Below are 12,053 nucleotides of genomic sequence, written 5' to 3' on the forward strand. Positions count from 1 at the left end.
ATCTCCCCTGGAGATCTTCCTTCCACAGCTCCTAATCTCATAGTCTCCCAACCTTGGACAGCCCACTTTTACCTCCACCCCAAAATCCACAAAGAGGACTTTCCCGGCAAACCGATCATGTCAGACTGTTGCTGCCCCACTGAACTCATTTCTTCCTATCTTGGCTCCATTCTCTCTCCCCTTGTCCAGTCTCTTCCTACCTACATTCACGATTCCTCTGATGCCCTACATCATATCAACAATTCCCACTTCCCTGGCGCTAAACGCCTGCTCTTCACCATGGACGTCCAATCCCTCTGCACCTCCATCCCTCACCAGGATGTTCTGAGGGCTCTCCGCTTCTTCCTTGAACAGAGGCCGGACCACCATTCCCCTCCATCTGGCTGAACTTGTTCTCTCACTGAATAATTTCTCCTTATACTTGTCTCACTTCCTCCAAATAAAAGATGTGGCTATGGGTTCCTGCAAGGGGTCCCAGTTATGCCTGTCTCTTTATGGGTTATGTGGAGCATTCCTTGTTTCAGTCCTATTCAGGCCTACCCCCACCCCCCCACAACTCTTTTCTTGGTACATCGATAACTGTTTCAGTGCCGCTTCACGCTCTCGCCTGGACCAGCAAAATGTATTGATTTTGTTTCCAATTCTCACCCATCTATCACCTCCACATGGTCCACCTCTGACACTTCCCTTCCCTTCCGTTCCTTGACCCCTCTGTCTCCATTTCTGGTGATAGACTGTCCACCAATATTCATTACAATCCAACCGACTCCCACAGCTACCTCGACTACAGCTCCTCACACCCCGCTCCCTGTAAGGGCTCCAACCCATTCCCTCAGTTCCTTTGCCTCTGTTCCGATGATGTTACTTTCCAAAACAGCGCTTCTGACATGTCTTCCTTCTTCCTTAACCGAGGTTCCCCCTGCATCCCCCCACACTGGTTGACAGGACCCTCAAACGTGCCCGACCCATCTCCCACAGCTCAGCCCTCACACCTTCCTCTCCCTCCCAGAACCATGATAGGGTCCCCTGTGTTCTCAGTTTACACCCCACCAGCCTCCACATTCAAAGGATCATCGTCCGCCATTTCCGCCAACCCCAGCATGATGCCACCACCAAACACATCTCTCCTTCACACCACACCAACCCCCCACCCCCTCCCCCGCCCTCCTCGTCGGCATTACGTAGGGACCATTCCCTCCGGGACACTCTTCCATCACCCCCAACACCTCATCCCCTTCCCACGGCACCTTCCCTTGCAATCGCAGAAGGTGCAATACCTGCCGCTTTACCTTCCCCCTTCCTCACAGTCCAAGGGCCAAAACACATTCCTTTCAGGTGAAGCAGCGCTTCACTTGCACGTCTTTCAATTTGGTCCATGGTATTCGCTGCTCCCAATTCAGTCTTCTCTACAATGATGAGACTAAACACAGACTGGGTGACTGCTTTGCAGAACACCTTCGGTCTGTGTACAAGCATGGCCCAGAACTTCCTGTCGCTTGCCATTTCAACACTCCACCCTGCTCTCATGCCCACATATCCGTCCTTGGCCTGCTGCAATGTTCCAGTGAAGCTCAACGCAAACTGGAGGAACAGCACCTCATATTCTGACTAGGCACTTTACAGCCTCCCGGACTTAACATTGAGTTCAACAACTTCAGACCATGAACTCTCTCTTCCATCTTGACCCTCTTCTTAAATCCAATATTTATTTATTTATTTTTATCTTTTTCATTTTATTCTTTTGTACATGTTCTTTTTAATGCTTTTTCCCCAAGCCCCCTCCCCCACAGGGCCGCCTGTCACTTCTGTTTAACGGCCCCCCCCCTCCCCTTGTTTTTTTTACCACACCCAAACTCAAAATAATGCCTTTGGATGATAATGCCTCACACTGTTGGTTCTGCTGAAGAGCAGCATTTCACACTTATCCACATTAAATTCACGTCTGCAGATACCATATATTTTTGACACTTTGATCAACTTGTCCTATTACCTTCAGAGATTGTGGACGTGATTCCCTTCCCACATGCCCCCACCCCACGCCCCACCACCACTACCACCACAGGTTTCTCTGTTCCTGCTTCCTCTTGGAAATGGTGTCATTTACGTTTATATTGCCTTCCCTCATTTTCCTTCACTTCCCACTTGCCTGCATTACACCACATTTCATCAGGATGTCCACCTGTTACTATCCTACCCATCATGCACTGTGTTGCTCTGTTTTGTATTAGCTACAAATTTCGAAATGTTAATCCTTATTTATGAGCCCAGATCATTTATACACACCAAGAAATGCAATGGCCCTAAAATCGACCGCCTGGGGACCTCATTGCACACTTCTCCGCAGTCAAAGCGAAATTTCCACCACTAGTCTCTGCCTCCTATCCCTCAGACAATTACATACCAAAGTTATAACCATTCCTTTAGCACCATGTGCTTCTATATTCCGAATCGGCCTGTCACTTGGTGTTTTATCAACTTCATTTGAACATACGTATATACATATAACATCTGCTGCACGTAACTCCGCTTTAACTTCAGCAAATAACTCAAATGGTTCGTCAGCTATAATTTGCCTTCAAGAAATAGATGCTATTTTCTCCCCGTTAACTGGTGCTTCTCCAAGAGGGCACTTAATTTTGGGCTCCATAAATGGTGTTTCCTTTTCACACTATAGACATTCGACCGGTTGATTTCTGGTGGAATCACAGCACGTCTGAAAGCCCTTTATGAACTCTGTTTTGAATTACATTCGTAGTGATGTCCCATTCTTTTCCAGATCTCGAGCAAAAAGCAACTGGATTCTGGACCTTGTTTCAGAGTTGCCTGAATGCACTTTATCTAGTGTCCGTCCAGAATGAGTGGAACTAATCAGTTGATCTGAATGAACTAATCCACGCTTTCTTCTAATATGACCTTTACACTGACAAAACATAGCAACACAGTGCATGGTGAGCAAAAATTATGCTGACAACTAATTTAAGATTGTCAGTCAGGCTCGCAGTATGGCGTATTTGTGTGCCACAAATGGAAGCTATATATATTATTTTTTCAAACCCATTTATGGGTTATGGGCTGGGTAGGCCAGCATTTATCGCCATCCCTAATTGCCCTTGAGAAGGTGACGGTGGCCTTGTTCTTTGCAGACAGACAGAACATGTACACACATTGCACCTGCTTCAGCTAAATAGAATAAGCTATAGCTATTAGCTGGCTTATTACTCAGGGCAATGCCTTGACCAATCAGAGTCAAGCTCCCTGGTTTAAATTTTCAAACAATGCTTGGCAGTTAACTGACAGTCACCATTAACTGGTGCATTCTCCATGGCAATGAATCCACCAATCAGAGTCCACTTGCCAACGAATCAGCTCTCTCTTCTCATACAGTTTGGAGTTGTTGTTTCCCCTGACATTGGTATCCTTGTGATTGTCCTGATAAGTGCATCACGAAAAGCTTCAATAAAAGGTCTTTTTTCAGCCATAATGTGAACTTGTTAAATAAACTGATGAGACTAGACTAGACCCACTCAGACTAGAATTTCTTATGAATGAGTAGGGGAGGTTAATCATTAACTTCTTAAGTTTCAAATTGCTATTTTATACTTTTTATTATAAAACAAAAGCTAAACAGATTAAAAGCTAAGTTTTCATCTACATCCATAATTGAAGCCAACATGGAAGGCTTGGATTGGCAATTCGTAACGAGCACGGATAGGCGACTTAGAGATGTGTAGGATATAAATTTATCTGGAATATCAACGTGTGGGGATGGTCAAGCTGGTCCTGTATTGGGATCTGGATAAGAGGTTATGCTCAGCACATTGTTTAAGTTGACAAAAATAAAAATAGGAGTTAAGTCAATTCAAGAAGTACTTTCTTGCTTCAACACTGCACAGCCTAGAAAAGAAAAGGATTCTGTTGTTAGAAAAAAGTAATGGATCTTCTGATTTGCACACACACACAGACACACACACACAGACACAGACACACACACACACACACACACAGACACACACATAGATACAGACAGACAGACACAGGGGCACACACTCACTCACACATAGGGACACACATGCACGGACACACTCACACAGAAACACACACACACACGGACACACACTCACTCACATACATACACACACACACAGACACACACAGTAACAGGAATCAGTGAAACATCACACACACACACACACACACACACATACAAACACACACACACCGTAACAGGAATCAGAGTGAAACATCACACACTCACACACACAGGGGCCCAAACTCACACAGAATCACACACATACACACACACACATTACAGACCGAAGACACTCATTGTTCCTATAGTTGCAGCATAAGTATGCAAGTTTTCATCAGCATAAACACCACGTAAAGAGACTGCTTATTCAATTTAATTCGAAAATGAAATTTCTCTTTTGTTACACCTTTAAAACTGAGATGAAGATTTAGAATAGGAGCAGGGGTCGGGCCATTTGGCCCATCGAAACTGCTCCACCAATCAATAAGATAATGGTTGATCTGTCTGTGGCCTTAGCTCCACTTTCCTGCCTGTCCCCAATAACTCTTCACACTCCTTTAAATAAAAAAACCTGCCCAACTCGGGCTTGAATACATTTAATAACCCAACCTCCACTGTTCTGTAGGGAAGAGAATTCCAAAGATTAACGACCCTCTGAGAGAAGAAATTCCTCCTCATTTCCGTCTTAAATGCATTTTTAATCTGTGCCCCCTAGTTCTAGATCCACCCTCGAGGGGAAACATCCTCCCAGCAGCGACCCTGTCAAGCCCCCTCAGAATCTTATATGTTACAATAAGATCGCCTCTCCTTCTAAACGCCAATGAGTATAGGCCTAACTTACTCAAACTTTCCTCAGAAGAGGACCCTTTCATCTCAGGAATAAACCCAATGAACCTTCTCTGAACTGTATATAATGCAAGTATGACCTTCTTTAAGTCACGAGACCAAACTGTACACAGTACTCTAGGTGTGGTCTCACCAATGTCCTGTACATTGCAGCAAGGCTTCTCTAATTTTATTTTCCACCCTCTTTGCAATAAAGGCCAACAGTCCATTTACTTTGCTAATTTCTTGCTGCACCTGCATGTTAACTTTTTTTCTGATCCATGTGTGCTCAGACACCCAAATCCCTCAGTACCACTTCGTTTTGCACTGTCTCTTCATTTAAATGATATTCTGCTTTCCTATTCCTCCCACCAAATCTGACAACCTCACATTTTCCCGCAGTATCCTCCTTCTGCCAAATTTTTGCTCCCTCACTTGATCAATCTATATCCCTTTGCAGACTCTTTGCATTGTCCTCACAGCTTGCTTTCCTATCTATGTTTTAATTGTCAGCAAATTTGGCTACAATACACTGGGTCCCTTCATCCAAGTCATTCATACATATCCTAAATAGTTAAGCCCCCAGCAGTTATCCCTGTGGCACTTCACTCGTTTCAGTTTGTCAACCTGAAAATGACCCGACTCTCAGTTTCCTGTTGGTTGGCCAATTCTCTATCTATTCTGAAATATTAGCCCCAAATATCTTGGGTAGTAACCTTAGTTAAGCGAGAGTTGCCTGTAGTTTTTACCAATTGGAGTCCTCCTGGGCCCATTGGACATTTACCCTTATACTCATTATTGCCACTGTGAAAACAAAAGGTTGGTTAAACCATTACTGCTTTAATTTACTTGGTTTTAAATGCAAATATTTTCAGCTTTCCCCATATTCCAGAGCCTAAAAGTACCTTTTCTAATCTTCCCTTCAATCACAGATGTAAATGTTACATGTTTAAAGTTTCTTCTTATCATCATTCGAAAATTATTGGTGAATATCCCTGTGCGTCACTGTTCCAGTGTTAAACCATGAAAGAAACCACAATGACAGGCTGGATGACCGGGTTGCTGTTTTTTATCAATGGATTGATTCACCTGATAGTTTCTTCTTGGATAGTTTTGATTATCGTGATAATTCCATTAAAAGCTGAGTTTAAGAGGCATGTGCTTTCATTTATTTTCTTATTAAAGTGGGTATGAATGTTATTTACAGTCTTACTCTCGTGTCTGGTATCCTGGAGATAAGTACAATTAATGAGGACTTTGCGAGTTAAGGAATAGTCAAAGACCAACATACCAGGGTTGAGAATTTCTATTACATGTCTCCACACTCGATATTGGGTGGGTCCTTTAAATGCTCCCAGGGTCAGACTGCCTTCCACTATTTTTGGCTGATACTCTTCTTCACTACTAATGTAAACATGAAATATTCAACAGTGGAAATTAAATGAACATTTCAACATGCGACTACATAGCTTTTTGAAAGATGCCATACCTCTGCTCCTCGGGTGCATCCTCCTGAAACAGATAAGAATACAAATGCTAACACGCAGCAGACAGCAGTACACAAACAGACTAAGCTAGACAGGGCTTTGCAGCATGGTGGTACTCAATACCGCGGGTGAGTCACAGGATAGCTGTGACAGGGTACCTTGCAAACAAGCACGGGGTCTGCAAGAAACTGGAGTAGGCCCTGGAGGAGACCAGAGCTAAGAGAATAGGGAATGCACTGGCTGAAAGAGGAACTGTAAAGGCATGGAAAACACCTCCAGATTGTGCAAAGATAGGAACAGCATGAGTGGACCATTCAACCCGTCAAGCTGGTTCAACCATTTGATAAGATCGAGCACTAACTCGCAATGCAGAAGACCAAGGCACCGAGGAAGAAGAGGTAGTTCAGAAGCCAGAGAACGTCGTTAGGACCAATATGGAGTGGGAAGGTGCACGGAGATTCTGGATGTATCAAGGTGAGTAGTGAGGAATCCGGGAGTGATGATGTGTTGGTATCTAAGGAAAGATATACTGGCATTGGAGGCAGTCCAGAGGAGGTTCACTAGGTTGATTTTCTTATGAGGAGGGGTTGAGTAGATTGGGCCTGTACTCATTGGAGTTTAGAAGAATGAGAGGCAACCTTATTGAAACATATAGGTTTCTTAGAAGACTTGACAGGGTAGATTATGAGAGGTTGTTTCCCCTTGTGTGACAGTCTAGGACCAGAGGGCATAATCTCAGAGTAAGGGGTCGCCCATTTAAAACATAGATGAGGAGGAATTTCTTCTCTCAGAGGGATAGTGAATTTGTGGAATTATTTACTGCAGAGGGCTGCAGAGGCTGGGTCGTTAAAGTATATTCAAAGTGGAGATAGACAGATTTTTAAACAGGGAATAAAAGGTTATGGGGAAAGGCAGGAATGTGGTGTTGAGGATTATCAGATCAGCCATGATCTCATTGAATGCCGGAGCAGACCCGATGGGCCGAATGGCCTACTTCTGCTCCTATGTCTTATGGTCTTATGGTTACCTACAGATGTATGCACATTGAAGATAAATGACAGAAGGTACTGGATGCGCAGGAAGGGCTAAATTACAACGTAGGAAATGATTTAAGGACGCTGAAAGCTCCCATGCAAGGAGTGGTCTGGAAAATGAAGGCCATTTTTTGTTGTTGCATGCTATCATGCTGGAAAAAACGTTTGCAAAGAAAATCTCAATTGTCAATAACTGTCAATTCCCTGTGGAAAATAAACCCGGCACTTGGAGGAGTAATTTTTAAAAAAATAAGAGATCACAAAATAAAAACTGCAAAACTGTTCGGGAATATTGAAGCATTTACATTTGACAGGAAGGAAAAAGCAGTGAGGATACGTGAGCTCACATGACATTGATTAAATATGGGAATCTGGGCAACAGATGCTTGGCATACAAAAACCAGATAATATTGACAAGGGGAAACTGGGGCCTAGAAGAATGGGAACATCTACAGTGATTGCTAAATCCATTAAAGATAAGCAATCCTAAAGCACGAGACCAGTGTGGTACAGTGTGGTAGGGAACTAAAGTGTTATAGGAATGTTACAAATACACACAAGACGGCCACGCGGAACAGGAATAGGCCATTCAGGCCTATTTTCACGCCTGTCCCGCCATTCAGCTAGTCCAAGGCCGATTTCTACCTTAAGCGGATGCACGCGCCTTGGTTCCGTATCGTTTGGTGTCGTCAACCAACATTGATCTATCCATCTCAACTGTAACGTTTATTGACCCTTGCATCCATAGTTTTTGTGGGAAAGATTTGCAGGTTTTCACGACCTCTTTTGTGAATGCTTTGTAAAAACCGTTAAAAAAAAACATTCAGGATTAGTAGGCAGGAAAGTTGTGATGTGACCCTGGATGTCAAAGACGCCTAGGAGCTAAAGGATGTTCACCTTGTGGGTGGTGTACAGTTGGGCCATTTTAATTGCAATCTATTAGATAGGAAAAAGGTGGGCATTTCACCCAATGGAGAGGTGAGAAGGGAGTGGGGAAGCAGGTTATGACTCAATATTGAGGTCAATAATTTTAGATCATAACCTCTGTCCCCATTTTGTTGCGTGTTTCTGTGCTCGCTGGCCTCTTATAACGTTTCTTTCTTGTTCCCTTTACTTTGCGTTGAGCCGCCAGCTCTACTGTTCTTCATACCTCCTCTAGGCACATCCGTTGTTTTCTTTTGCTGGTCCCATGACCACTCCCTTTGGCCTTGCGCCATGTAGCCTTTTCTCATTTTATTTCTCCTACCCTCAGCCAGCACAGGCATTCAACCTTGTTCTTCGCCCCGCTTTCCCCTTTCACTTGCTCAAAACCTAACACATTCCTAACTTTTCCCAGTTCAGGCCTGACACGGGAACTCTGTTCTTTTCTCTCCCAGGATGCTGCCAGGACTGCAGAGTATTTCCAGCATTTTCTGCTTTGATTTCAGGCTTCCATCGCCCGCAGTATTTTGCATTGACATTCGGGTTGTGCTAATGCCTCCTTCAACCACGCAACAGGACACCCATGTGGTTCTGAATCTAATTTGATTCATGGAACGCATGACCGCCTCGTAGCCCATCGCATTGGCGAAGCTACGGAAAGCAAAGCGCATTCTTGCTTGATGATGGTAAGTGATTGATGAATCCAGGAATGAAAATAGCAGAAGGCCTTGATGGAGTGACCCTAGAGTGAGCCGGCTCCACATCATCTGGGATTGCGAAATGGCGAGGGCCAGCAACAGCCATTTTTTATTTTTACAAAACAACATAAATTAAACGAGAGAAGAGTTTATGTGACCAAACTAGCCGCGTTACCATGAGTAAAGTGACTCCGTCATCCATGCTCAATTGCATCTCGATACCCGATAGCTTTTGCTGAGCGTCTTGCGAATTGCCTTGGATTTCACGGAGATTGGTTTCCATTCTGCCCAAAATATCATCCTTTTCCACATTTAGTTCTTTGACCAGGTTCCGCTCCTTTTCGTCCAATAGGTTGCGCAACTTCGAAAATTCAGAGTCTATGAGGGTGTGCAATTTATTTGACTGTTCCTGTGAAGATAAGAAAATGGCTTGTTAGGGAAGGAACGAAAGCTATCCCGGGTCACAAGCACCATGTTTAATTCACACTTCTGCAAATGCACAAGGAGAGGGCTCAGCTAAATGGACTTGGGGTGCATAACACACTACCCGTACTAGTGGGACTTACACCTACCCTCTTGGAATTTACCTTGATTTCAGAGATGCTCTCTTGTTGTTTAAGTTCAAAATCTTGATACGAGATTTTCCTCTGCTTCAGGGAGAATAGGATTGTGTTGATTTTTTCCTGGAATTGAAATTCAAAATGGGGAGGAGGGGGTGGGGGTGGAAATGTTTGTTAAAGATTAATGCGACAAGCCAAATGATATTAATAATCCGCCACAAAGTCTGTCGGTCCCTTACCTTGTACATGTCAACAGCTTCGTTTAGCAGCATAAAATTATGAGCCGTGTGGCTCTTCTCATCCCTCCTATCCAGGCAATACACACAGATCAATTTTCGCTCTGTCTCGCAAAATAACTTCACCTCCTCCTGGTGTTCCTCGCAAAAGGGGTGGTTTCCTTTTTTCCCTTTCTTATTCTCTTGGGGATCTGTGGCTTTCACGGCGAGACCCTCCAAAGGCTCGTAGACCTGCTGCTTCCTTCGCTTACATTTGGGACAGAAAGAGAGCCCGTCACTTTGGCGGTACCGCGGGGCGCAGTCGCGGCAGAAGGTGTGCCCGCACTGCAGCGGTACCGCGTCCGTAACGATTTTCCCGCAAATGGGACACTCGAATTCAGCTCTCAAACTCTGGTTCGGATACTCAGAGGTCATGGTCCAGAATGCGTGGACTCTCAGAGTGCTGCCGCGTTATCAAATGTAACTGTGGATGAAGGGAGTGTGACTTTGCCATCAGCGTGGGTGTTTGTCTTCCGCGCATGGGCGACCTGAGATCGTTGGCTCTCTAAGTAAACTGGCTACTTCTATTCTTTCCAAATATGGAATGTCAATAAAAGCTTCCTGTCGCAACTGGGAGGGGGGAGGGGGGGAGGGGCGGAGCAACGCGACCGGAGGAATCCCTGGTAAGGACCCAATGTAATGGGACTAACGCAAAGGTAGACCCAAAGACGTTGGATCTCCGCTAGAGGCCTGTCCACCTTAATTCAGTGGGATCCCTACCGCACTCCCCCAACTCCGCCCCACCCCTCCCGCCTTCCTCTCCCCAATAAGAGACTCGGCGAAACTGGCTATCTGAGATCACAGCTGCTGCATTTAAACAGGAAATAAACCGAATCCAGAGAGCTTGGGAAAAGAGAGCGTGGGGTCGAAATTCACCGAGACCCTCTCGCTCTGAGTGCGTTTTGGTGGGAAGTAAGGAAAATCCAGGGAAAGGGTCTGAGGGAATCTTGGGCCTCTTGCCCGACTCCTGAAGATCTTTGGATGAAATTTGGGCGAGGGGCAGAAGGGACTCCGGGGTTACCTACCATCCATCCCCAAAATGGACCCCCTTGTTTAACGGGGGCCTCAAATGCCACCCCTGAACTTCTGGTTTTTCCATGCAGCTTCCCTTGGATGGTCTCAAACCCCTCGAAAGGCTGTGTAAAGATCCGTTTTTACCAGTTGCTCCATCGCCAAGGTTTCTGCCCATATTTCACGCAAGTTATGCTGGGAGACAGGGCCGGAAATTTAGAACTAATTGGTTCATCTGGAAGATTTAATCGAGATTGTGAAAATGGGATGGCAAGTGGGTAGTTTTTTTTTATTTATTGGTTCATGAGATGTGGGCGTCACCGGCTCGGCCAGAATTTATTGCCCATCCCTAGTTGCCCTTGGGAAGGTGGTGGTGAGCTGCCTTCTTGAACTGCTGCAGTCCATGAGGTATAGGTACACCCACAGTGCTGTTAGGAAGGGAGTTCCAGGATTTTGACCCAGCGACAGTGAAGGAAATGCGATATATTTCCAAGTCAGGATGGTGAGGGGCTTGGAGGGGAACTTGCAGGGGCTAACGTTCCCGTCAGCCTGTTGCCCTGGTCCTTCGGGGTAGTAGGGGTCACGGGTTTGGAAGGTGCTGTCTGAGGAGCCTTGGAGAATTCCTGCAGTGCATCTTGTAGATGGTACACACTGCTGCTACTGTGCATCGGTGGTAGAGGGAGTGAATGCTTGCGAATGGAGTGCCAATCAAGCGGGCTGCTTTGACCTGGATGGTGTCGAGCTTCTTGAGTGTTATTGGGGCTGCACTCATCTCGACAAGTGGAGAGTATTCCATCAAAGTCCTGACTTGTGTCTTCTGGATTGTGGACAGGTTTTGGGGAGTCAGGAGGTGAGTGACTCGCCCCAAGATTCCTATCTTCTGATCTGCTCTTGCAACCACAGCATTTATATGGCTCTGAAGAAGACTCGAAACTTTAACTCTGTTTCTCTCTCTATAGATGCTGCTAGACCTGCTGAGTTGTTTCAGTATTTTCTGCTTTTGATTTATATGGCTATTCCAGTTCAGTTTCTGGTCAATGGGAGCCCCCAGTTAATGCCATTAAATGTCAAGGGGAAATGGTAAGATTCTGTTTTGTTGCAGATGGTCATTGCCTGACACTTGCGCGATTGTTACTTGCCACGAATCAGCCCAGGCCTGAGTGTTGTCCAGGTCTTGCTGAAAATGGACACGGACTGAGGCATGCTTGTGGT

General features: G+C 45.2%; 2 protein-coding genes across 2 annotated transcripts in view; both read right to left on the reverse strand.

The window, feature by feature from the left end:
- The window catches only part of LOC144695442 (E3 ubiquitin-protein ligase TRIM39-like), a 29,402-nt gene extending 19,197 nt beyond the window's left edge, over positions 1 to 10,205 (reverse strand). Inside the window, 4 exon segments of the mRNA XM_078566328.1 lie at positions 5,605 to 5,659; positions 6,345 to 6,367; positions 9,171 to 9,404; positions 9,795 to 10,205. Of these exon segments, the coding sequence (XP_078422454.1) occupies positions 5,605 to 5,659; positions 6,345 to 6,367; positions 9,171 to 9,404; positions 9,795 to 10,205 (723 nt within the window).
- Positions 1 to 12,053, reverse strand: part of LOC144695670 (uncharacterized) — a 278,313-nt gene that overhangs the window by 78,445 nt on the left and 187,815 nt on the right. The gene's annotated exons all lie outside the window — the stretch shown is intronic.

This window comes from Cetorhinus maximus, chromosome 21 (assembly GCF_964194155.1).
Source record: "Cetorhinus maximus chromosome 21, sCetMax3.hap1.1, whole genome shotgun sequence".
NCBI classification, from domain to species: domain Eukaryota; kingdom Metazoa; phylum Chordata; class Chondrichthyes; order Lamniformes; family Cetorhinidae; genus Cetorhinus; species Cetorhinus maximus.